This window comes from Balaenoptera ricei, chromosome 10, assembly GCF_028023285.1.
Source record: "Balaenoptera ricei isolate mBalRic1 chromosome 10, mBalRic1.hap2, whole genome shotgun sequence".
In the NCBI taxonomy this organism is placed as follows: Eukaryota; Metazoa; Chordata; class Mammalia; order Artiodactyla; family Balaenopteridae; genus Balaenoptera; species Balaenoptera ricei.
The window spans coordinates 5,507,346-5,534,538 of NC_082648.1; the positions used below are offsets into that span (position 1 = coordinate 5,507,346).

The 27,193-nt window shown below is 48.8% G+C and overlaps 1 protein-coding gene across 2 annotated transcripts in view; it reads right to left on the reverse strand.

Annotated features, from left to right (window-relative positions):
• ANO2 (anoctamin 2) overlaps positions 1-27,193 on the reverse strand; it is a 361,403-nt gene that overhangs the window by 164,515 nt on the left and 169,695 nt on the right. For both annotated transcript variants that reach the window (XM_059935146.1, XM_059935145.1), the window contains 3 exons: positions 21,763-21,923; positions 16,791-16,873; positions 10,906-11,010 (listed from right to left, as the gene is read on the reverse strand). In XM_059935146.1, the coding sequence (XP_059791129.1) occupies positions 10,906-11,010; positions 16,791-16,873; positions 21,763-21,923 (349 nt within the window). The remainder of the gene's footprint in view (positions 1-10,905; positions 11,011-16,790; positions 16,874-21,762; positions 21,924-27,193) is intronic.

The window sequence follows — 27,193 nt, forward strand, 5'->3', positions numbered from 1 at the left end:
TATGTCAGGGCTGTGACCAGTGCCAGTCTCTCCTGCTTCCTCTCAGATCTGCCCGTTCTTCCCTCTAATTCATAATGTAGGAGCGGTGGTCCCTGAAGACACCTGGCTTCCCAGACTCCCTGGCCAACTGGCTTCTGGCCAGATTCAGCCGATGGGAGGTACTGGAGGGAGACTGGCAGGTGGATGGAAAGGAGGATCCAGAGTATTCCCCCTGTCTGTCCATCTGCTTCATGCCGCGGCTGCACCTCCTCCATCCTTCCGGTGCCCGCTGGCCTGCCCTTCCCTGGCTGGCATCTCCTAGCACACAGCTTCAACCAGGGCTCCATTCCCACCAGGTGGCCCTGGCCCTGGGCTCTGGGGACACCACCTCCCGCCCTGGCTTGCCAGCCCCAGCTGCTACTGACCTCTGTGTTGCTTCACCACCCCTGTTTAGCTTGTTGGCAATCCTGACACCTTTTGAATTAACTTTCCCTGTACGAAATGCCCTCTGCTGAAGTCCTGGGCCTCTGATTTTCTGGCTAGACCTTAACTGAAGCACTTTAGGACCTAGGATCCTGATACTGCCATACTGCCGGTGTCAGCCCCAGAGTTCCCTGAGCCTGACCACAGAGTGGAGAGCTCCACCTTCCAACTGCCAGCCTCTGGATCGCTTTGCCTGAAGACTTTTTTGGCGGCCGGAGCCTTTTCTGCTCACGTGCATGTTCAAAGCAGGCCAGAAGTGCAGGGGAATTCACACACACACACACACACACACACACACGGAGCCTCCCTCAGTGGTGACTGGTGGAACCAGCATGTACCCAGCTTCTCGCCTCTCAGGCAGCAGAACCGTGAAGTGCGTGTTCTCGGTCAGCTCCCAGAATTTCTCAGTGACATGACGAGTCAGCTGCCCACAGCGGTAACATGACTGGCGACGCGCCCTTTGTCGGCAGCCTTCTCTCCTCTGCCACTGTCCCACTCCACTGCCGGGGCTTCCCCCTCCCGAATGAATTTTGCAGGTGAATCACTGACTCAGGACCTGCGTCTGAAGCAACCTAAAGAGAGGACCTTTTTTTCTTTTCTTCCTAGTTCCTTACTCTTCGTGAAAGTTAAGAGAGTAATGTCTGTAAGAACATTGCGTCCACTGGGCGATGGGGCAGGTGCTTGCTCACCGGCTGGAGCCCAGCTGCCAGGCCTCCGTGGTGTACGGAGACGGAGGCCCCGGCGACCTCACTAGCTCAGGAGATCAGGGCTAAAAGGGCACAGTCTGGAAGCCTCTCCATCCACAAAAGAGCCATCCCACCTGTTTTCTTTGAAAGCTCCTTTCTGGACATCATGTCGAAGACTCACACGGAGTCAGAACACCTTTGACCCTGGAGGAATTTTTTAAACCAACACTTTGATTTTTCTGGCACATGCAGGGCAAGAGAGCAAAGGACCCTGACAGGCTCGTGTGTGCTTCAGTGAATTCTAGGGACATGAAATAACGGCCTTGGCCCGGGCAGCAAAAGACAGATTTAATTTACACGCTTCAGGCCGTATATGGAAAAATCATTTAGACGAAGAAAGAAAAGTCCAAACTGCGAGTCAATCGTGGCAAACATCACACATCCCAGTGGTATGTGCTGGCCTCTGTGAGCCACTTGGCTCTTCCAACACTCCCCATCCTTGCACATATTTGGGCCTTGTGTTTTCCATGAGGGTCTGGTCCGAAATACCATGGTGACTTTGCCCAGCCTTAGCTCGGAGGCAGACCCGCTGCTCCTCCCGGCCCCCCACCGTCCCACTGCACTCTCATTTCCCAGGCTTCCTGTCTCCCTCCAGCTTCTCCACTGTAACCCAGGCCTTGGGACTCTCCTTATTTGTAACGTCTTAATATAGACGCAGGCCAGTAGAAATGTACACACTGAGCATAGGAGAAAGTCTTATTTTAGCCAGGACTTCTGCTGCTGAGAATGGGCTGTCACTTGAAGAGGGCCAGAGCCCCCGGGCCCCCGCCATCTGATGGCCTGGGCCACCTGCGAAGTCTCTCCTTGGGATGGATAATTCACAGGCTCCACAAAGGGAGATGTTTATGGGCACGTTCTACGCTCCTCTGGCATCCTTCTCTGTGAAGCCGGAGCCACCCGGAGATTGTAAGTCAAGCAAAGTCTTCTGGATAAGGAGTTGTCGGGTTTATTTTTAAATCTCATGGATTTTAAAGAATGTCCATAATCGGAACCGTCAGTCCCCTCCTAACACACATACACACACACACACACACACACACACACACACACGTATACACACACATGCAGAGAGAAAGAGAGAGAAATAGAGATAGAGGGAGAAGATGCTAGGGCAGATCCCCTCCGAGGCCCACGAGAGGAGCGGGTGAGAGGTCCAGGAGCCAGTGTGGAAGGAGCTAGCCCGCCCGGCACTTCCTCTGCACACACTTTGCCACAGAGAGTTGCCCCCAAGTAAATTTCTGCGTCTTTGAAACTCTCTATGTATCTTTTTAAACTTCTCTGCCCTTGGCCGTCTCCTTCACTCTTAAGCCTCTATGGACAGAAAGCTTTTACCCAGCAGGAGTCCCCAAACTTTCTCAGTTCCCTGTACCCTTAACAGCTCGGTCATGTTTACACAATGCCCCTCGGCTGCAAAAAAAAAAAAAAAAAAAAAAAAAAGACTTAAAAGTTCCATTTAGGGAGGAGTTAAGTCCAAATAACTTAAAAAGTATTTATGGCCAGATAGCCTAGTAGCCATTTAGGAAAAAATACACAGAAACTGAAAGAAACACTGACCTTGCATGTCATTCTTCACCCTAATTCCTCACTGAAAGGACGTGTCCACTTGCAGGACACTATCCGGCTCCCCCCTCCTGGGAATCCCTTTGGACCTGACATTCGCATCCTCTGTTTCACAAGAACTTTGTGCAGAAGCTGTGCTGCTGCCACAGGAAACTCGGCTTCTCTAAGACACAGTGATGCTGGGGGGGGCGTGTCTTGCGTTTTAACGCTGACCCTGCTGGGGTAGCGGCTCCTGCAGTGTCTGACAGATGCCAGGTACTGCTGGACTGACCTCAAAGCTGTTTAAAAACGCCATGACTTTTGTGAGTTCCCTGTGGCACCCCGGGGTGCCCTGGGGGGCCAAAGTTTGGGAAACAGTCTTCCTGACTTAAGAAACTTCCTTGACATAATGAGACCATTTGTTCATGGCTCTCTCCTGAATGTGAGTGTGTGTGTGTGTGTGTGTAAAGAAACCCATAACCAAAGCAAACACAGGTTCATACAAGAATAAAAGTGCGTATGGAAAGGTCTGGAAAGATACAAGCCAAGCTGCTAACTGTAGCTCTCTCTAGGGGGGCAGTTAACACTGGGAGAGACGCAGTCCAGGGAGACTGTAATGTGGGGTTCCTCTTGAGAAGAATGATCTCATGTATAATTTAGATGGTGATACGTAAAAGCCCTGCAATGTTAACGCACCCACACACCAACTTAGCCTCCAACCCCACTTCCACCGGTGCTAAGTTCTGTGCAGAGAGGCTCCTTCTTAGGAAACTTCCATCCTTCCTCACTTCCTTCCACACTGATTCCCGGGGTGGCAGCCAGCGTCCCCGGGGGCTTTCCGGGGACTCTGCCTGCTCCACTCCCATCACGTTTGCTGCTGTGGCAGAGACGCCTCTGTCCCTTGGCCGGTCTGGAGCTGTTGCCCGGAGGCAACTGGCAAGGTCCACACATCCCAGCCTGCCTGGGGCCGGACCCCCCGGTGAGGGAGAGGGAGGCCGAACCCTGAAATTCCCAATTCAAGTCCTCGGTCCCTCCTAAGACGATGTCCCCATTCTGCAGTCAAACGGGTGACTCCCCAGTCCCCGGCCACGTCCGCTTCTCTGCTCCTTGGTTCACTGACCCATTTCCCTGGGTGAGGATGCCCCGGGGTGGGGGGGAACCATGGGTGCGAAGGGGGGCCACTCCCTGAGAGACGGCAGAACGAGAGCCGGAGAGACAGACAGACAGAAACGGAGGAGCCAGAACTGGAAACAATGAATAAAAAATAATAATCAATCAATAAACAAATCAATAAAATTAAACTTAAATTAAATTAATAAAAAAGAAAGTACACAAAATTGCTGGGGGCGGCCGTCAATAGCAGTTCTACTTTGTAAGCTGCGCTCCACCCATGGAGCTACACTGTACAGAGTGACCCGTTTCACTGTCCCTCTTACCAAACATGAGAAGTTCGGGGTCAGCAGCACAAATGGCAGGGTTTCAGAGCCAACCAGGCCTCGGTCAGTCCTTGCCCGCCCAGGGGCTGGTCTGCGAGCCATGGGCCCAGCTCCTCCGGCTGCCCTTTGGCCTCCTTCCCACCGGTTATTCCGTCAGCTCCCGAGGACTGTGGGTGAGGATGGAGACCCAGACCGGCCCCAAGGTGCAGAGCTCAGCCTTCACGCTGAGAGCCCACGGAACAGCAGAGACTAAACAGGAGGGGAGGCCGTGGGCACTGAGGCAAATCAACGTTTCCAGAAACGGGCCCAGGGTCCAGCTTTACCTCAGCTCCTTGCTATGTGGTGCTTCAACCAATTGAGTCCCTTTCTGTTCCCAGGGTTTCCCTTTGCCAACGAGGAACCTTCTTCATCCCTAAGAAGAGTCTGAGAGAGCTATGGAGAATCATTATTATTTTTTTTTTTTTGACCCTCCAATGGTCATCAGGTTTCTAGTGCCTCCAAAAGAGGGCCGGAGGGAACTCTGTTCCACAGGACATTCTGACAAACGGCCCTCGGTCCCCGAGACAGGAACCCTGAGCCCCGCGCCCCAGCTCTGACAGCCCCCAGCCTCCTCCCGCTGTTGCCCAGCCTCCCAGCAAAGGCCCTCAACGATGCATAATTTATTCCACATGTCCATTTGGCATGTGTCGTAAATGTTTCAATACTTTAACTTCAGATGAGTTTTGTTTTGAAATAATTGTCCCCAGGGTGGTGCGCTGAGCAGTAAGTTAACACCGTCCATCCACGGGCCTCCTCTTGGCAACTGTTCCCCATAAAACGTTCATTAAATGCAGCACTGCAGGCAGCTCCAGGCCCACCCTGGATAAACGGCAAGGCCCGGGAGGTAAGCTCCTGGGACTAGTTCAGTGGGATTTTGTTTTAAAGTCCCTTTAGTGACAGGTTTTGTAGAAGACTCTCTCAGGACCCACCGGTGCCATTTCCCCAGCTTGTCACATGCTCCCTGCTCCTTGACACAAAAATACGGTTTCCCTCCTCACTGAAGCCTTCAGGTATCTGACCCCGCCTGTGTCACTCCGATGGCACCATCACACACACACACACACACACACACACACACACACCCTCCCACATGCTCACACCAGAGCACACCCACCCCACTCACATGAACTTTCTCAACAGCCTGGGAAGGGTCAGAGTCCCTGACCATTCATGTATTCGTTCCTCGTGTCAGTGGGCAGCATTCTTGTGCTTTCTGCCACATTTTTATCCTCCAACAGCCTCTCAACTCCCCAGTGGGAGGACCTGGCATAAGTGATGGATCAGTGGCTAGTAGGTTCCAAAGTGATGCTGACTTATGACTGGACCTCTGTGCCAGTCCTTTGCCATTGCCCCCTGGATCTACGCTCCGCTGTTCCTTTCCTCTGCCAGGTGCTGAACCCTAAAAACCATATTTCCCAGAATGATTTATCAACTGACTTGTGGTTAGATTTGGCCAACGGGGGGCACCGGCGTTCGACTCAAAGGCAGGAGGGGGAAATTCAGGGTGTTTCTCCTCCACCCCCTCTACCTGCTTCAGACGGCATCTCCAGAAAGAGCTGCACCTCCTGCAGGGCACCGGCACCCACCGGGTTCTGGTGATACCACCTCGCTCCTGGCCCTTCCAGCCCTAAGAGTGGGGGAGCCACCAAAGTTTACACAAAACCACTAAAGAAAATGTAGGGTCGCTGGTTGTCTCGTACCCTTCTTTCCAACAAATACAACGTTCCTTCCTGCCTTTAGAATAAGGAAGAGAACCAACCATGATTCTTCACAGGTGTCTGAGGATCTGTTGAGGGGCAAACACTCCAAAGGCAGAGGAGCATAGAGATCAAGAGCATTGCTCTTGAGTCAGACCGTCTGGCCAGACACAAGCACTGAGCAAGTTCCTTCTTTCTAGATAAATAAGCCTCAGTTTCCTCACACATAAAATTGGAAATAATACTGGTTTTGAGACTTAAATGAAATAAAACCCGTAAAGACCCACACAGAGTGAGCACTCCATAAATATTACTTCTAACCTCGCTATTTTACTATCCTCACTGTGCCCACACCCTTGAAAATCGTAACAGTAGATATTAAAATGGCCAAATTACCACCACCTAAAATAAATAAGAGATTGCCTGTTCCCCAAAGTTATGGGCTAACGACCAACATGATTCTTTCACATCAGCAAAGAAAAGTACCGACTCTCAGAACTGCAGAGGCTACAATCCAATCCCCCCACGTGACAGCTGAGACGGGAGAGACCTGAGATGGGCTTGGCCACCTGGTGATATGACGTGAATTCTCCTTAGGGGAGCCTTACAGAGAAAGTTAAAGAGCAATAGGTCGCAGCTAGCTAACATCATACTTAGTGGTGAAAGGCTAAGATCAAGAACAAGACAAGGAAGTCAATTCTCATCATTTCTATTCAACATTGTACAAGAGATTCTAGTCAAGGCAATTAGGAAGAAAAGGGGGAAGGGGTGGAGGATGGAGAGAGAGAGAGAAAAATGCAACCAGGCTGGGAAACGAAGAAGTGAAACTGTCTCTCTTCAAGATGACATGATCTTATAAACAGAAAAAACCCTGAAGAATCCACTAAAGACTACCAAAATTAATAAATGAGTTCAGCAAAGTTGTGGAATATAAAATCAATACACAAATATCAACAATATTTCTATATACTAGCAATGAACAATCCAAAAGTGGAATTAAGAAAACAATTATATTTGCAATCACACGAAAAAGAATAAAACAATTATGAACAAATTTAACGAAAGATGTGCAAGACCTGTACTCTGAAACTATAAAACATTTTTGAGAGAAATTAAAGAAGATCTAAAGAAATGGAAAGATATAACATGTTCATAGATTAGAAGACTTACCATTGTTACGACGGTGCTACTACCTGAATTAATCTACAGATTCAGCTCAATCCCTATCAACAATTCCATCTTGCTTTTTTTGCAGAAATTGACAAGCTGGTCATAAAATGCATATGGAAATGTGAGACACCCAGAATTGTCAAAACAATTTTGGAAAAGAAGCACAAATTCAGTCACATTCCAATTTCAAAACTTACTACACAGGTGCAGTAATTAATCAAGACAATGTGGTATTGGCCAGACATATAGATTAATGGAATAGAATTGAGTGCCCAGAAATGAACTCTTACATTTATGGTGAATTGATTTTTGATGAGGCTGACAAGATAATTCAATGGAGAAAATAATCTTTTCAACAAATGGGGCTAGAAAAACTAAATATTCATGCAAAAGATGAATTTGGACACCTTACTTATATCATACACAAAAATTAACTCAAAATGGATCATAGACCTAAATGTAAGAGCTAACACTGTAAAATTCTTAGAAGCAAACCTGGCAGTATATCTCTGACAACGGATTAAGCAGTGGTTTCTTAGGTATGACACAAAAGCACAAATGACAACAGGAAAAATAGTTAAATCGAACTACATCAAAAAACTTTTGTGCAGCAAACTGTATCATCAATTAAATTTTAAAAATCCACAGAATGGGAGAAAATATTTGTAAATCATATTAAATCATATTATCTGATAAGAGACTGGTGTTCAGATTATGTAAGTAACTCTTCATACAATAATGAAAAGACAATTAACCCACCTTTAAAAATGAGCAAAGGATTTGAATAGACATTTTTCCAAAGAAGCCACAAAAACTGCCAATAAGTATGTGAAAGGATGTTCAACATCACTAATCATTAGGGAAATGCTAATTCAAATCTCAATGAAATACCACTTCACACAACTAGAATGGATAAAATAAAAAAGACAGATAACAAGTGTTGGTGAGGATGTGGAGACATTAAGAGCCCTCATGCATTGCTGGTTGGCATGCAAAATGGTGAAGCCACTTTGAAAAATATTATAGCAGTCCTTCAAAATGTTAAACATAGAGTTTCCATATGACCCAGTAATTCTACTCTTATGTATATATCCAAAAGATGTGAAAACATACGTGCACACAAAACCTGGTACACAAATGTTCACAGCAGCATTGTTCATAATAGCCAAAAAGTGAAAGCCATCCAACTGTCCATCCACTGATGAATGTACAAATAAAATTGGGTATATCCAAAATATGGAATATTATTTGGCAATAAAAAAGAACGAAGAACAGATATAGCTACAACATGGATGAATCATGAAAACATTTTGCTAAGTGAAGGAGGAGAAATACCACATTTTGCATGATTTCATTTACATGGAAGTCCAGAAGAGGCACACCTATTGAAACAGAAAGTATTAATAGATTACTTGCTTCCCAGGGTATAGAGTTCCTTTTTAAGGTGATAAAAATATTTTAAACTTAGATTGTGCGAATGACAGCACAAAACTGTGAATATACTAAAAACCATCGAATTGTATCATTTAAATGGGTGAATGTTATGGTCTGAGAATTAAATCACTTATAAAGAAGTTTTATAAAATGAACTTGATAGCTTTAAAAAAATTTTTTTGAGAAGCAATGGGCCTTGGGGATCACGTGGAGCTGAGTATGACTGCTAGCTCTCCCACAACCAGCTATGTGGTCTTTGGTAACTTCCTCTACCATCTGGGCCTCGATAAATGGTAGCTTTTATCATTCAAGAGGAAGGAATATAAGGAGAGATGGGACATGAAGCCTCAGGGTTACAAAGAAGGCAGAACCACAGCAAGCCTCTGGGATGATAGAAGCCCATCCAAGACCATCATCTAGACTTTGATTCTTGGTGCTTGTCTGTTTCCCAGAAGAATGTGCCTCTCCTAAATATCCCACCCTAGAGCCCTGTTCTGCCATGGGTGTCGACCTCAACTCTTCCCGTAGGCAAGAGAAGCAGCCCTCCCATCAGACAGCAACATGTGCTCCTCCCTTCATCTCCCACCCTTGGCTAGATTTACAGCAAGAACAGAAGCATTCCCAATATTAACAGGATGGGGGGAACACAAGAAGGACGTTGACAATCAAATTCCAGGCCATTTTTATCTTACACTGCTCATTTGGGAAGGTCATTTTCCCCCCAATGCCTATAAGGCATTAGATGCTTTGAGCTTTACATTCTCAACAGTGTAATGAAAATAGATGTTGAATGCTAACACATAAACATATGTATCATTCATAACACATTCAGATGTTTTTCAATTATTCATGGTTCCTGAAAGTTATCTGACCTATCATGCACATATATCCAAGCAGTGTTTATATCAGAACCACAGCCTCAGTGTACGCAATTCCAGCTCCTCGGCATTCCCGTCTATGGAATTAAAATTAAATGAGGCAGCGGTCATTAAAAGTTACATGTGACTTCCATAAAATTATCCATTGTATATGGCCCTGGGGTGGAGAAAGAAGGTTGCATAGGATTGCCAAACCCGACAGGACACAATATGTTTGCTTTCTGATGAGGGTGGTGGTGATGATTACTCTTTCCTAAGAATGAATTCATTTTCTTCCCCAAATAATTGGCGGTCTTGGACTTACTTTTTTCTAGGGAAATAATAACTTAGACAGCCACCCCCTTTCTCTTCTAAGTCCTGCTTTCTTAAAGGAAAAAAAAGAGAAAGAAAGAAAGAAAGACAGCTAGTATTCTGGGCTTAAAAACACCACATTCTCCGTATTGGTGCTTGAATAAATTTGCATGTTAACATGAATGGTTCCAACTTAAAGAATGTAAAATTAAATGAAATTTTAATTCAAATCCAAGATGGAGAAAAGACACGTGTAAAAACAACAGATTGTCGATCTCGTTGAATTTTTTCAGGAACCAGATTAGGAAAGACATCAACACACACACACACACTCTTGGTTTCAAAAAAGGGTGGCACTCAGAGGAGACCGGCGGTGCCAAAGAGGAGCCCCCCACCTTACAGGCACTGCGAGTATTTACAGATCGCAGCACAGATCCTGAAGATCTGTTTCGATGTCTGAATGCCACCATAAAACTCAGAAATACGACTCACAATCACCTCCGTACTTTGGAGGCCCATCCAGAGACAATGAAATGTGAGGAAGAGTGTATGAGCAGCTCAGGCAAATACAGGCATGGATGTGCCTCTGCCAGCCCTAAGGGCCATTTCTCGATTTATCCCTGCATAGCGGTTAGATGCCCAGACTGTCAGAGACTCATCTGGGTTGGAATCCCAGATCCACCCACCATTCACTGTCTGGGTGACCTCCGGTCAACGACCTAAGCTGTGGACATAACTTTCGTCATTAGTTTTCATTTACAGAAAAATTGCGCCAGCCTCATAAATTTATTTCGAGAATAAAATGATACAATGCGCTGAGAACAGTTCCTGGCCCGCAGCAAGGACTGAATAAAGGTTAGCTGTCGTTGCGCTGGTTGGTCTGGCGGTGGTTGCTATTGCTATTCGATTGTAGGTGATAAGAGTTCAGAGGACCCAGGCCTGAAACGGTTTCTTTCTTTTCCGACCTGCTCTCCCATTTCATCCAGACATCACCACCCGGGAAGGAGAGACAAATCAGGTCATGGCAGAAGACTGCTCCCCACAACCTCTGCCCACGGGACAACGAGACATGCCATGCTCTCTTTCCGTCCTCTCCCACCGCTGTCAGCCCTTCTCACAGCCCAGTCTCCATCCGCGAAGGCATTCCCAGTGAAATGACAATAGGATCTTAAGAAATAAAAAGGAAGGCAAGCACCAGGCGCCAGCATCTTACCTCATCCGCAGTCCCACCGGTTCCCAATTTCTGGACCAGAGACTTGTCGCTCTCCCTCTGCATTTTCTCCCGGACTTTGGCTTCATACTCAGGCCGGGAGTGCTCCTAAAACCCAGAGTCACAGAGCGGTTAGTAAACAGGCGGAGGGCCACCTCGGCCCGCGGGGTGTGACCAGACACCACAAGGACAGTAAGCCAGATCATGGGGTCAGATGCTATGGGACAAGGGCTGCCACACTACACACAACAACCACGAGGCGTCGAGACCAGGGACACAGTGTGGCGGGAGAGGGGGACACACAACACTTGTTACCACACTGAAAACCAAACCTGAGCACGTTCCTGGGGGTGGCGCCAGTGTTGAGAAAGGAGAGAGGAAGCGTTAACTAGGAGCTGATACAAAGAGCTGCCCCGTGCTGCACACAGCAGTTGGACCAAAGGCCCGGGGCTACCTCTGGTCATCCCACTATCTATCCTCAGGCCTCAACTTTAAGTTGCAATGAGCCAAATCCCAGCTGGAGAAACAGATGTGCCCCACGGCTGGGAGTTAGGGCAAGGACCAAACGTCTTCCCTGCGCCATTCTTCTGCAAGCTAAAAACGGCCGCCAGTAAACATCAAAGTTGAAGGTGCCCAGAGGGAATCTTAAAACTCCCTTGCCTGGACCTGTTTCCTATTCAGCCTTGGTGAGTAACTCATTGGCAAGCACACTGATGCTCAAGAGACAGCACAGGGACACTCAGCAAATGTAAACCTGGATAGTGAGTCACCAGGCACGGGAAAGAGGGCCTGGCTCATCAGAAGGACCACGGTCCCATCAAGGCAGATGCTGCGGCAGGAAGATGCGTGACTCACTTCAAAGAGAACTTAACAGTGTACACCTGGCCACACTGGTGCGTCTTCCCTGCAGCTTCCAAGGACTAATATCTACCAGCGTGAGGACTTCACATTCCTGCATCATTTTCCGAGAACTCCCAGGCAGGGATTCCGGAGCCGGCTCCCAGCGGACACAGAGAACACACATTCCCTCATCACTGCTCACGCCTCGGAGATTCTGAAAGCCAACAAGCTAGGCTCCTGACCTGTCTCTGGCTTTCCCGAGACGTGCCATGATGCTGGAGGGGAGAAACTATGCACGTGACTAGTAAGAATAACCAGTACAACAGAGGAGGAGCCACTCCAGAGTTGTGAAGGCTGTCCACCATCACCGGGGCTCCACGGTGCAGTCCCACCCTCGGAGATGGGACCTTCTCTGCCTGCTGAAACACAGCTGGCGGCGTCTCCCCCTCTCAAATATTCTAGAGTTTTATAGCTTACACGACACGTAGTTCTTGATTACGTAATCTTCTTTTATTATTTCTTAGTTGTTTTGCATGTGGGAATCTTTTGATCCTAAGATAAGAATCCACTACCTGGTCTCCATTATTTTGTTTCTCGCAGTAATTGGCACCATGGGGAGAACACAGAAATCTCTAAACGCTTGCGAAGTTCACTTCATTTTGTCTCTCCCCTTCATCCATCCTCCAACGCAGCATTTCCTAATGTGTGTGCCAGGAGGGTTTCAGCTAAAAAAGGATTCCAGGGTCTAACAGATTGGAAAATACCATACAACGTGTCACCTGAGAGTCACAGCGAGCCTAATAAAAGCTCTGAGAAGTTCTCCTGTAAAGACACCTGCTGAATCTTCTTCAACCCACCACGTCCCACAAAACTTCCTCCACCTCCAACAATTAACCTCCTGCAGAAATACTTGGAGAAATGTGCTGTGACATTTTCCTCCATGGCCTCTGAAATTTGGTTGCTTTTCTTCTATATTATTCCTGTGGAAGATTTTAACTACAGAACTAAAGCCGTGTCTTTTTGTACCATCCTCTGGATTCTAAAGCCCTTCAAGCGAAAATTGTGTCTATCCTGTCATCCTCGGCAAAGGAGCTGAGGGGCCTTCCCTACTGACTGTAGTGTGCTCCCGACCTGCCCCTGACTTTCCAAAGACATGACATCACGTAGAGGAGTGTCCTCACATCCCTCTGGTGGTGGCTGTGGCCCACTTCACCGCACTCTGGGCCCCAGTTCAGACCCTCCTCATCTGTTCAGAACAAGCTGAGAGCTCTTGGCACACGGACAGGAGTCCGAGGCTCTCAAAGCAGAGTGTCAGGCTGCTCTGCTTTCCAACTGAAGCAGGTCAGACAAGGATCTCGCTGCTCGCAGCCAAGAAGGTCAGGTGAGGTCACAGGATTCCTCAAAGGCAGGGACCTGGACAAATGAGCTCCTGGCCAGAGCAGAATCTGGACCCTGCGAGGGTTGCTCCAATATACCCAGCCTTAAACACGGCCTCCCTGGATGGGGTCTGATGCCGAATCATCACAAATACATAACCCCTCCCACCAAGACTCTGGGAAATATTTCGCAAAGCTACTTCCACCTGGATGCTCCCCTCAGGAGCTGGCCTGAAAGAAGGCCCCAGGCCAGCTCAGGACCAGCCTTCGCTGACCTCCAGAGGTAAACCCGGAGATCCAGTCAACAAACGTCTCCAGCAAAGAGTTATCAAGCATCTACTGCGTTCCGAGCTCTTGGGAGCTCTTTTTCAGGCTCTGAGGCTATGAACAAGGAGCTTATCTCCAAGTGGAGGAAGGTGACGGTAAGCAAACAAACCCACAAATAAGAAACCAGCAGGTGGGGATAAGCGCGACAGAAGGAATGTCAGGCCGGCTGCTTCAGGAGGGGGACTGAGGGAAGGCCAGCCGGAGGAGGGCAACGTTCTGGCTGGGATGGAAAAGCTAAGAAAGGTTCGGGCAGGTGGAAACTGGAGCCTTCCGGGCAGAGGGAAGAGCCAGGGCAAAGCCTGGAAGGAGCCCAGGAGAGAGCGCAGGCCCGCGAGGCGGGAAGGGCTGGGAGGAGGAACACACCACCATGCGCCCGGCGGGGAAGGCAAGGCATTTTGCGTCCTATGTGACAGGAAGCTGTTAAGGGCAGCTAAGCCTGACGTGGTAGACAGGGGCGGGAGAGAGAGGGATGGGAGGACGTCTGCGTCAAGACCATCCTCTCTGAGGGGTCCCAGGGACATGTGGGGCCTGAGTGCAGCAGGTAACCGGGCAAGAGAGGCCACGGAGCTGAAGGCCGTCCCATCTCAGAGCGAAGACTCCTGAGGTCTGGCAGGCCTCCTTCGACGGGCTTCAAAGGGGTCTCTCGGGCCATCCCAGCCGGTTCCACAGGGAGGCCCCTGGGCCAGGGGCTGCTGCCCCAGGAGGTGGGTTCTCCAGCCCCTTTCTCCTCCTCCCCGCTTTGAGCCCCGCCCCTGCTGCTTTCCTTGGCGTCCCGCGTGGTGCGCACACCCCAGGCGGGAGGGACTGAGGGTGGGTGGCTCTGGTCCCTGTGTGAGTTAGCACCCTGCCCCCACTCCCGAGGGGCTGCTTCCTAGCAAAGACCACAGGCAAGAAGGCTGTCTGAGGGTTACAGGCAGCTGGCCGTGGCAGCATCCCTGAGACTTGGAGACAACATCTGGTTAAAACAGAAAAAAAGTTCTCATCATGACCTTCAAGGACCCCTGCAACCTCCTCCCCGAAGCCCAGGTGGCGTCTGCCATCCTCTTGCTCCCCATTTGAATGTAGGCTAAATCTGCCCACAACACTTCATTTAAGTGTTTAATGAAGTGTTTATTTAAGATAAAATTCAACCTGTCTTCAAAACCCTGGTTTAAAAAAAAACAAAACAAAACATTTTTTAGACCGGAAGGAATTTCTCTCAAACTCACCGTTGTATTCTAATTATTCAGAGACCAGACAACCCCTTAGTTGAATGCAACCCTTTGGAGATGCTCAGAGACTACGCCTGAGGGAGTTCCACGTCCCAAACCAAAACCTGGTCCACAGGAGGCGCCTGATGTCATGTTCAGATTTAACTCAATTTAAAGCGTGCTTAATATCCGAGTCCAAAATCTAAACACATGGAAGGAAAAACGCAGCTGCCCTCCCTCCTCTCAACCACACCTGGCCCTGGGCTTGCACACGGGGGGCACATCCTCGATGTGGCAGAACTGCCCCGCCCCCAGTAACCTCACACAGAGAGCCCGGCAGCTCTTTGCGCCGGGGGTGAACCCAGGCTTGGCCAGGCCTCTCTCTCAGCCTGCACAGTTGTTACTGAAATCACGCCCCTCCCAGGAAGTGACCATGGCTCATCGGGTTAAACAGGACCAGGAAACAGGAAACCTGGCTGCAGAAACCAAAATGGCTTAGCATCCCACTCCTGCCAGGGACTGAGATTTCAAGGGCACTGAGTCATAACGGATGCCTTTCTCTGTGTGAGTGTGTTTACACTTCCTCTTTCACAGGCAGACCTGCTGGCCTCCTCAGCGCTACTCAGAAGACACACTTAGCTTGTTTCTGTCCCCACACAGGCTTGGATGCCAGGCTGCTTCTTCTTCTCTTCCCTGGAGACCTCCTAGGCCCTGCTGTAGGAGAGGAGGACCTGTACGCCCACCACCTCCCCACACCCAGCCACAGCTCTCTCCTCTCTCTCTTTCTCCCCAGAATCAACTCGAACCAATAGGACAAAATCACCCACACATTCCAACTTCAACAGCTCTTTCCATTGGAAGCACTACTTTGGCCATCTTTCCCCAAGAAATGCAACTGTCTTTATTATTCTCCGTTGCTTATCTTCCCAACTAACGTGTATCGTCTCTGAAGTCAGAATTCATATGTATATTCTCTCATTTGCCACGGAATCCGTGATGCTGTGAGCCTCCGGGAATCCGCTTAACGCACAGGACTGGGATGGAGTGAATGTGTGAACTCAATCCATGGTCATGGAATGCCCACCTGCTCAAGAGCAAGCTGACGACTTGGAGCTTTAAGGAGAGGAGAGGATGTCACATCACAGACAAGGGAGCCACACAGTCTTGAGAACAGGACTAAACTGGGGATTTCACTAGCTTGGTCACAAAGCATCAGGGTCACAACGCCAGAGGTCCCGAGTCCAAGGAGAGGCACATCAGTGAATGAGGGAGAATACAGAAGAGGTCTGCTCCCCGCGCAGCTGCCATATGCTCTCAGCCAGCCTATGCGCATGGTACTCAGGCAACTGGGGGCACCTCCTGGTCCTTCTGGACACTGTCCCCAGCATCTCACCGACATTGCCCACAGCATCGGGAGCCCCTATCCGATAGTCACGTTCGCTGTTCAGGCAATGGCAGCGTGTGGGAAAAGATAACTGAGCAGCCCGGCCCACACTGGCCATCGTCAACTCGCCGACATCAAAGGGAGCCCTAGTTCTCAAAGGAGCCCCGAGGGAAGGTCAATTTGTTTCATCCTTTAAAATCATCTGTCCATACAACTAGACTCTGGAAGAACCTACCCTTTCCCCTTAGCTCATGCTCCTGTTTCACACATGCTCTCCTGGCTGACAGGGTACTGGATCAGTGGTTCTTTCTTCCTCCATAAGCATCAGGGCAACTGAGACCCAGCACCCATGCCTCCCCCTGACCCTCAGCAGGCTCACAGAAGCATCCAGACACGTCCGTGCTCTGCGTCACATTCTCTGGCTTCACGCTCTCGAGCACCAACAAGACAGGAGGTGGAAGAGTGTTGAGTTAAACCTCGAGGTCACCACGAGGCTTGCTTCTCATGCCATTTTTTCCCAGAGAGGGTCACAGGGACATCTGGCTACCCATCAAGTCCAAAGTCTTACAGCTCAAGAGAAGAGAGAGGATTTCAACTCTTGGCCTCAGTGCCTATCAACCCTGGCTTGGCCCGCGGAGCCAAGCTAGGAAGGGGGCCACAGCGAGACTCGGCAGGTGACTGACTGCCATGATGGCAAATGTAAGCGGTTATTTCACTCAAGACAATCTATTTCCAGGGGCAAAGCAAAGCAAAGACCCAAGGAGAACTCACTTCTTCCTCTTCTATGCCAGTCAGATCCCAGAAGTAGCCCAGTTGCATCTGTAATCTCTTCCAGTTTTCGAGAAACATGGTAGCTTAAAAAAGAAAGGAAAAAAAATTCTATTGATTTTGAGCACCCTCAGGGTTCACCAAGGGAGGATAAACTTATAAATTTCAAATTTAGGGACTTTCTTTAAAGCATTGATTCCCTTCCCCAACCCCAACTTCTAGCTGGGACAACTCAAAATACTCCACATCCAGGAGAACCCAAGAGATATATTTAAAGGGAGACACACACACACACACACACACACACACACACACACACACCCTTTTCCCTATTTCTAGGTTATAAGAAAAGGGTAAACACTGATCTCAATAAATGAAGGAAGAACGGAAGGATAAAGGAAGTAAGAATGGAAGGGTTTGATGGTTTGTAGTCTTTTTTGACAAACCTCGTCTTCCCTATACGTTCCCTCTTCCTGCACCTTCCTGAGCACTCTCACTTTTTTCTCCATCTTTCTGTCCCCAGCACAACTTCCTTTCTCTGGGCCCAAATCACCTCATTCTGAGGTTATGTAACATCTCCGAGTAGTTCTACCTGAGTCCAGGGTCTCAGTGTCCCCGCTCCCCAGCCCACATGCGGCTGGAAGACTCATCTCCCCAAAGTGCCATTCATTCATTCTTCCATTTGTTTGGCAAATACTCGTTGAATGTCTACCATCCCGACACATTGGTTAGCCTGCCTTCTCCAACCACAGCCCTTGAAGGGCAGCCCAACATGCTCCAGAAAGAACCAGTCCCCTCTACTCTACAGCCATGGCTTCTTATGCCAGGATTGGACACCTGATCCAGAGCCCACTCATGGGCCAATCGGATTCTGTCTTTTGAAAACTGAAACTAAGAGACACAAAGAGAAGCAGAAATGGGACAAACCATGCAGCACGTGAAAGAAGGAGAGAGGTTTCTGATTGCTCCTCCCACTCCAGTTGCCTAGGGGCCTGGCTATATTTAATTTCCTGCATCCAGGAGCTTGCTTCTTACTTTCTTATAATCTCTTATTATTTGAGCAAGCTTGAATGAATTCCCAACCAAAAAAAAACAAAAAACAAAAAAACTAGACCTAAGGTACCTGCAATATACAAAACAATGTTCTAGACATCGTGAGGAAGATTAGGTAAATCCGATGTGGATTTTGCTCTCAAGTTGTTTAGTCTATGAGAAGAGATTTTACATAACTACAGTACAAGGTGTAATGTGATCAGGGCCTTAAGAATGACGCAGATAAAAGGCTGTGGGCATGCAGAAGAGAGGGTGCCAGCTGCCAGAGCATCTGAGCTGAGTTTTTTTTTTGTTTTTAATTTATTTATTTTTGGCTGTGTTGGGTCTTCGTTTCTGTGCGAGGGCTTTCTCCAGTTGCGGCGAGCGGGGGCCACTCTTCATCGCGGTGCGCGGGCCCCTCACTATCGCGGCCTCTCTTGTTGCGGAGCACAGGCTCCAGACGCGCAGGCTCAGTAGCTGTGGCTCACGGGCTTAGTTGCTCCGCGGCACGTGGGATCTTCCCAGACCAGGGCTCGAACCCGTGTCCCCTGCATTGGCAGGCAGATTCTCAACCACTGCGCCACCAGGGAAGCCCCCTGAGCTGAGTCTTGAAGGGCAATGGCATGTGGGCAGTGCAGAGGGGCAGGGAGAGAGAGGATCCCAACACAGACCCCCAAACTTTCAGTGGGTCCCTACTGTCTGGATTCCTCCCTCTGGATACAGGGACCTTGGGTATCTGGCCCCGCCCATCTGTCCACATCTATTCCCACCGTTTGTCAGCACACACCTCACACCCTCACTGCTGATGAGGGCACCGCCTCGCTGCCCTCTTCATCCCCAGCTTGTGCAAACTGTCCCCTCTCCCCCGCTATGCTCCAGTGCTGCCCTCCTCCGTTCCTGACCAAGGCCCACACGATCAGCCTCCCAGGCGCCCGCTCCTCTGCACTCCTAACACCCTGAGACCTGGTGCCCTGGAAGAGGAGGGGGCGTGGCAGTCCCCGAGGCCACCCCTACCTGTCTACAGCACCCCTGGTAAGAGCCTGGGCGCCCTCCACTACCTGCCGCACTGGACTGTCGGCTGCCACTCAGGTCTGCAGCGTGGTAACAGGACCGCAAACTCTTCTTCGGCTCGTACCTGCCTCTGTTCACCTGGGAACAGCACCGGGCTGAGCAAAACAAACACCCACCTGCTGGCTGAACGTACGGTTCCTTAAAGCTATCATTTGTTTCACTTGGCGCTATGCTGGCTACTAGCTACATCGTGGTACACGGTTCTGTATCTTTTCTCCCTGGGATCTGAGACTTTGTCGGGTGGGTGCCCCACCTCCCGACCCTGGCCTTGGCCTGGGGATGGTCTCCGAACAAGGAGGGCGCCCCTCCTTTTCCTGCGCTGTCCTCAGTGCCGAGGAGGGCTGTGCACACAGACCGAGGTCTCCGTGAAGGAGAGAAGTCACACTGGGAACAGAGGACGGGGCAACAGAGTCACCGAGGGGGAGTCACGGGGACACGGAGGACCGTCGTGACGACAGAGAGCAGCTCACAGCTCCCGGTGGGAATCACGGCCAGGAACCACTCGGAGGGCTTTGCACACTCGCCCCACTGACGGTCACGAGAACACTGGGGTGCAGGTATTACTGCACCCGCTTGAGAGACGAGGACCGGGAAGCTCCAAGGTTGAGCCCGTCCCAGGCTGCTCAGCACCTCGGCTACGAGGGCTGACGCCAGTGACACGGGGCCGGCCACGCTGGCTGGCCCAGGGCGGGACTGGGACCCACCGTTAGGACTGCCTGACCCTGAAGTCACTGCCCTTAACCTCGTCCCTTTACTTCTCCCTTCCCTACTTTTCAATAGGGCTTCACCCTCTTTCCAAAGTTCCCTGGAGTCTGAAGCCAGAAGTCCGGAGGAGCTGGGCCTGACTGCTCCACTGGTCCCGGGTCCTGCTGACCCGTCTCAGGGACCCCTGTTCCCGCCCCACCAGCAGCCCCATCGCTCTCTCTCCGTGGAGAATCACGCCTTCTTCCTGGCAGGCTTGGGCCCTGGCCCAGGCCCACCCAGCACAGTACCACTGATCATAATAATCATGTAATGAGAGGCATTACTATTATTTTTAATTGTAATTTGTAGGCAGCCATGCCTAGAGGCTGTTGGCTGCTGTAACCAAATACACAATCGCATAAAACACACAGCAAGGCTGTTAAAATAACAAAACCAAACCCTAAGCCAGGAAGCGCTGACACAATCCCACCGCATTTGCTCTCCCTGCACTGCTGCTATGTGAGAGGAAGAGAGGGGAGCTGGGGGGTGGTGAAACGGTCTCGGACCTCAGAAGGGGTGGAAGGTATCTATTCATCCATCGAGGAGAGAAAAGGGGCAGTTGCTGGGGTTTGAAAGGGGGAAGGTACAGCTGAAAACCAAGTTTCCCCACGACAAGGAATCACGCATCCCAGGAGAGGTCTTGAGGGATTGTGGACCAGAGTTAGTAAGCTTCAGCTGCTCAATCACAGTAATATCTGCCAGACAGATTCATGGGAATGAGGGGTGCAGCCTATCAAAGCATGAGTGTGTATTTTGCGCTCCAATCGGTTCAAATGGATTTGGGGTGATTACAAGACGCCGCCTTTGGAGAAGCAGGCACAGAGCCGCCTGGCACCGCCTAGGCCACAAGCTGCAACTTCAGTTTGTTCTCCTGACCCTTCCTGTGAACAGTTCCAGAGCCACACGGCCACAAGTGCCATGTCCTCCGACTCCCTGCCCCTGTTTTGTGGGCTGACACTGCCCACACTCCTGGGCAGTGGTCATTCTCCCTGGGAGAACAGGGTCCCTGCTGGACACCTTCCTCGGTGGCCTGGTCTCGCGGGAATCTTTCCAGCTCGGTTCCGTCTCCACCCACGCAGAGGTGCCCGCAGGGGACAGAGGCCACTGGGACGAGTTCTGGCAGCGGTGCTAGAACAGACCTCGCCTCTCTCCTGCTCACACTCCCGGGACGTGTGACTCACGGCCCCGTCCTGGTGTGTCCTCCAGGACCCCTGGAATCAGGGATAAACCTGGCAGCTTCTGCAGCAGGACAGTGGCCCTGCCGGTCTGTCATCCGATAGGAGAGATGAGGGCCCGCACTGGATAGATGAGTGAAAGGCAGGCTGCTACTCCCAACGGGCTGCAACATATCCCCTTGGTCCCTTCCTTAATGCCCGTGGGTGTGTCTTCTTAGAAATGTTCAGTGACCACGGGGTGGTTATTCCAGGTTATCCCAGTTTGTAAGAATAGAAGTGTGTGTGTGTACACGTGTGCATGCATGTGCTTATAGTCAGATAGCTGTGGCCCAGAGAAAGTTTATTACCCCAGGACTCTGGGGGGAAGGGAGGAGGAGGAAAATGAAGGAACTATTTGTTCCTTCCTTCACAGATCCCTTTGGTGGGAATATTGAAAACATCCCTCTGGCATTAAGTAAAATCTCTGCAGTCTACACTCGCCTTGTCCCGGGAATTGCACTGAGTGTGGAGGCAAGAGACCAGGTCTGGGCCCACCTTTACCCCCAGCTAACTCCGTGACTGTGGCAGTCACCCCACCACTCTGAGTGTGACACCAAATGACATCTAGGACTTTCCATGTCTTAGGAGATGTACCTGGAGGTGCCTCTGAGTGTGTTAGGGGTTTCCAAAGCACGCATGGGTTCAATCTCCGAATAAATCCTACATGAGATTAATACCAGATTCCCATTACTCTCTCTCTTTAAAAAATATATATATAAAGCCACGGATGATATTCTTAGTTCTATTCACATGTATGAGTAAAGGAGAAAAATCTATTGTCCCTAAAATGCTTCTTAAGATATAAGGACCAAATACTAAGGAAGTAAACCGAAGGATATGGGCTTTAGAGCTTGCTCACTGTACCCATTTAAAGGTACCCGCCCATAGAAGCAAGCCTCATGGTGACAACTTACCCCACAGAGCCATGAAAATGGAGAAGAAGACAGTGGCAGGGTTGTCAAACAGGTGGCTGGCCTGCGCCGTTCCACAGGCTGAGCTGAGGTTCCAGTAGTCACAGGACTTGTCACACAGGGGACACATGGTGAAGGCATTCTGTTGGTCACACATCTCTTTGCTGCAGAAGACAGAGGCTGCTGGGTCAGGGGGGCTCCAGCAGGACCCTTCCCAAGCCCATCACCCCCAAAACAGCTCCCACTCCCAAATCCCTGGTTGAGCTTATCAACTCCAACAGCGAGGTGTGTTAGAGAGTTGGAATTGGATTCTTCCCTTCGGAAGTGTTCTTCTTATATCTTGTCTTAAAAAATGAATGGGCTACCTTTGGAGGTATGGAGCCCCCTGTCACTATAAGTGGCCCAACAGAAAGTTAGTGACCATCTATCAGAGATGCTGTTCATTGGACAATGCCACATAAAGTCCATTCAAGATGTGCTGAGTCTACGGGGCTGGTGGGGCGCATCAACAATTGTGAATAAATCACCCATCGGAGGTTAGATTCCATTGTCCTCATTCAAGCATGGGCTGTCTCATCAGTGAATAAGGCTGGTCACACAGAGGAACAAACACGAGTGTGCAGCTGAACCAACACAATTCCTTCCTCTGGAAGGAGAAGCCATGTGAAAAAGAATGGAGTCAGGTGGCTGGAAACCCATTTCTAAGTGCATCAGCTATGTGACCGTTTGTAGAAAGGGGATTGGTAACCTCAACTTAATAAGAGTTATCACAGACCTAGAGAACAAATGTATGGATACCAAGGGGGAAAGGGCGGGTGGGATGAATTGGGGGATTAGGATTGACATATATACACTATTGATACTATGTATAAAATAGATAACTAATGAGAACCTGTTGTATAGCACAGAGAACTCTACTCAGTGCTCTGTGGTGACCTAAATGGGAAGGAAATCCAAAAAAGAGGGTATATATGTATACATATAACTGATTCATTTTGCTGTACAATAGAAACTAACACAACATTGTAAAGCAACTATACTCCAATAAAAATTCTAAAAAATAAAAAAAAAATTTTTTTTAAAGCAAAAAGAAAAAAAAAAGAATTATCATAACCATGAAATGGGATGAGGGAGGCCAGAAGAATAAGGTAAATTCTTCCAAAGTCTAGATTCCAAGATACTTGGAGAACGAAGAACTAGTCAAATAACCATCACCTATATTCTCACCTATTTTCAGTGTATTTCTATTACAGGACTCATGAATATATTTGAAATCCCATTCATTCGTTAGGTGATTAGCTGGACCCAATAAATTTAGGCTCATCAGAGTGCTCGCAAATAAGAACCGAAGTATTCTCGGCCCTAACTGGCTTCCCCAGTAACCCTCCACACTACATTCTGGTAGGAAAATGAATGAACTCATCACTCTGGTGTGTAATATTCCCCCTGGGGGATGGGTAAATGGCTAAGCTCATGGTTTTGGGGAAAAGGGTGGAGAACTGGCAATTTCATGAAAATGAAGCACTGGCTGTTCTCACAGAGCAGCTGGAGCCACAGTGATGGGGCCGCAGGGGATCCCAGGCTGAAACCACAGCTGGGTTTCCTCCGGAAACAGGCAGCAGAGGGCGCTACCGAGCACGGTACAGTCGGAGGCCGCTGCCGGCGGAGGGAGCTGGTACCTGGGCGCTGAAGCCCGGGATTAGATGAAACCCAGAAGTTGGCAGGATGCCTACGTCTAGCTCCCCATCGCTAAGCAGTCGAAAGGTTTCACCGAGGGCTGTCACTGTCTGTCAAGTCCCAGCTTTCAGGCTTGTTTTTAATGAGCCACGGCAGGGAAGGCCTTCTGTGTGAGAGAATGGAAACTCTAGGTCTCCCAGGATAAATCCCCAGTTCCTCCACTGACTTGCCGCTAAGCTCTCCATTGGCAAGTGTCAACAGCGGCGACTCGCTCACATCGACAATATTGGATAGTAATTTCTTAATAGTAAGTTCAGCCGTGCTAGCTTCACCTGGGCATGCGCTTGTTGGTAACCGGAGAGTAAGGTTTATTTTAAGTCTTCTGGGTCAGACACATGTTGGCTGCCTGGTGGAGGAGTTGCTGCTTTGGGAGAGGAGAGTACCTCTTAGAAAACAGACTCACGTGGAAAACAGTGGGTCTGCACAAAGTCTAGTAAAGAGCTTTGCTTCTAAGCCATTTCTGAGAAGACATGAGTTCTTCTCATATCTTTGCTGCGGAGGGTTTTTTTTTTTACACATAGAAGGGGGTGGGAATCCTAGAACACCTAATCTCAGTCAAAACTAGTCACTGCTAAAAGGTCAGGAGTAAAACAGTATTAGCCACCAACTTGGCGCACTTTGAAACTTAAGGGCTGTGTACATTATTGGTTTTAAAATTAGAATGCAGTCAACTGCCAATCATTTGTACAAAGTGGCAGCCATGGTACATGGATACTCCTCACCTCTTTTAAGTTTGAAGTCAGAATGCTCTATGTGTATTGGGTTGGGGTTTTTTGTTTCATCTTTTGGGGGTTTTGATGCAAGCAATTTGAACAGAATTCTGGAGAAATTCTGCCTTAGGATGACATTAAAAGGACTTTGTAGTCTCTGAAAGAGGCTGCCTCTAGACAAGCTGAAAGATGGGGGAAGCTCCCCTAGAAGTGAAGTCAGGTCTGGGTCATTCACTAGCTGCATTAACCACAGATTCCTAGCTCGAAGTAGCAGTGGCTATAAATGCAATGGTGTATTTCTTCAATCTATCATTTTCTCTACGAAGCAGAAGAAGGTTGATTAATGGGCTGACCATCAGGTGAACCAAGAGCCCAGAGTGGGTGGTGTTCTCAATGAGTGACCCACTGCTCACAGGTCAGGTGACACAGGGCTGTACTAGCCACAAAGGGAGGCAAATATTCAGGAAGTTCAGACAGAACATCTGCTATTAAGGTCTCAGATCTAAACTAACCAATTTTTGAAAATATGGTTTAGATTAATCAGCTTTAAAAAAATGCTCCAGTCTTTCCTATGCGTGTAAGCAAACGGAGAACAAATGCAAACAACCCCTTGCTAAGTCAAGGAAGGTTCTATAGATGTATCGTGCACATATGGAATTATTATTTACAAGTGACGCTTGTGTCTCACATAACAAAGTTCTTGGCGATAAAAGGTACCATTTAAAGTTCCACATGATGTAAATTTTCTGGTTTTGATACTGTACTGTAGTTATATAAGACATAATCACTGGCAGAAACTGGATGAAGGGTACCCTGGGCCCTCTGCACTATCTTTACCACCTCCTGTGAATCTACATTGTTTTCAAAATAAAGCATTTTTTTAAGTGATACACAGATACTAAATTCCAGGCTTAATGCCAAAATTAGAAACCTTTAAAATAATCCCAGGAAGAGTGCAAGTTTTTAATCATGCTTAGGAGTGGCTGATAGACACAGACCCCAGAAGAGTACGAATTCGTTTGGATTCAGTATTGGGACTTAGAGGCTATTCCTCTGTTGATGAGGATTGGTAGTTTGTGAGTTTTCGTCAGGTGTAGAGCTTGGACTTTTGATAGACACACAATTATTATTAAGGAGCAGTTCTCAAAAACTTCTTCATAGTATGCTTAAGTTTTTCTATTTACACCTTCCTGATTTGCCACACCCGACTCTGAAAAACTGGCAACCAAAATTTCAAATTTTGTAACAGCCAATTTCAAACTTTTTTGTTATAGAAAGTTAAAAAACAGTTTAAAAAAATTTACCACAGATTCCAGTATGCAAGTATACACGTACCCACTCCCTACAAAAACACTTATATCACTAAATTAACAGTCATGAAACAATTCTGATACTTCCTTCTAGTGATGACTACTAATATTATATTTCATTCTACTCTGTCCTACCTTATTCTAGTTCATTTAAAAGGTAACGATTAAATTGATTCTATAATCCATTAATGGGCTGCTATCCACAGTTTGTAAAACGTCACACACTCCAGGATGTCTGCAATGATAATGATCACATTTTACATGCATCTAAACCTGCACATATATGAGTGTCCATGCACGTGCACAGATAAATGACTTTGCAGCTTGTGTAGACCATGGTCATTTCCAGCCTCAGTGGTCACTGTCACATGCATTCCTGTGTGGAGAACCAGGGCACAAGTTCTAAGTCCTGATGTAAACCAGCACACAGATGCCCTACCCGCCGCGCTGAGTTGGTTCGAGGTGCGTGGTATGGAGTCCTCAGCTGGGATCAACCTGAGGCCCAGCTCCCCAGGGATCACAACTGGGCAGCTGAGCCGTTTTTTCTGAGACTGAACCAGGTGGGGCCAGTTGGAGCACCTGGGCTGCAGAGGAGGGTAAGAGCCCTCAGGAAGACTGCACCGCTTACTGGAAAAAGCAAAGACCTTGGAGCAGGTGGAACTCAAATCCCAACCCTGACAATTATTCATTGCTGAAGTTGGACAAGTGACCTCAGGTAGCATCCATGTCTCCATCTCTCTGAGGTGAGAATACCTACTGTTGACAACACTGATCTCTACAGGATCAAAGAAACAGCACACAGAAACCACCTAGCACCATGCCTGGTACAACTAAGACCAGGAATTTGCTAAGTATTCGTTCTTCCCTCGTGCTGCGGAGGGCAGAGCCCGGAAAACATAGCTCTTGTGACAAAGGTCCCAGAATGCCAGTCCCGAACCCTGAACGGATGACACCAGAGTTTTTATACACAAACATATCCAAACCCTTGTCTCTCATACCAAGGTATTGAGCTTTATTCTAACTACTGACACGGCCATCTCTAGTGTCCCTAATTTGCAAGAGCTTTTCTATAGAGTGACATAATGGAAGATCGCCTGGTTCCTGCCACTGGTGGATACGCTTTCCTCAAAGAGCACAGCTCTTGCCCGTTTCTTCAGGGTGGCCCCGACTTCCCCCATCCCTACCCCCAACTGTCGAGGACACCCGCAGGCTGCCCAGTGTCCCCATCCCCCGGGCTACTGAGGGGGCATCCCTGCTGGCACAGTGTCATCCTGCCCCAAAGCCACAACTGGCTGACCCAGAGCCTCTACCTAAGCCAAAAGGAGTCAACAGGACTTTTTCACTTGGGACCAATCGAGCATAAAGCTCTCAGGTATGACACCCATGAGCTACAAGCAGCAGTGTTTACATCCAATGGAGAAACTCTGCAGTGAAACAAATAAATACTAGAAAGAATCAGAGACAGGCCGTAAACAGAAGGAGTCGCTATTTCCATAGTCCCTTGGGCTAGCCACGTGCCTGCCACTGGGTCCCCTGAGGGCCCCCCGAAACCCTGAGGATAAATTCCCTTTTTTTGCATACGTTAGTTCATATGCATTTCTATCACTTGCCACTGAAAGAGTATTAAAATACACAAATAAGGGAATTCCCTGGCAGTCCAGTGGTTAAGACTCCCCG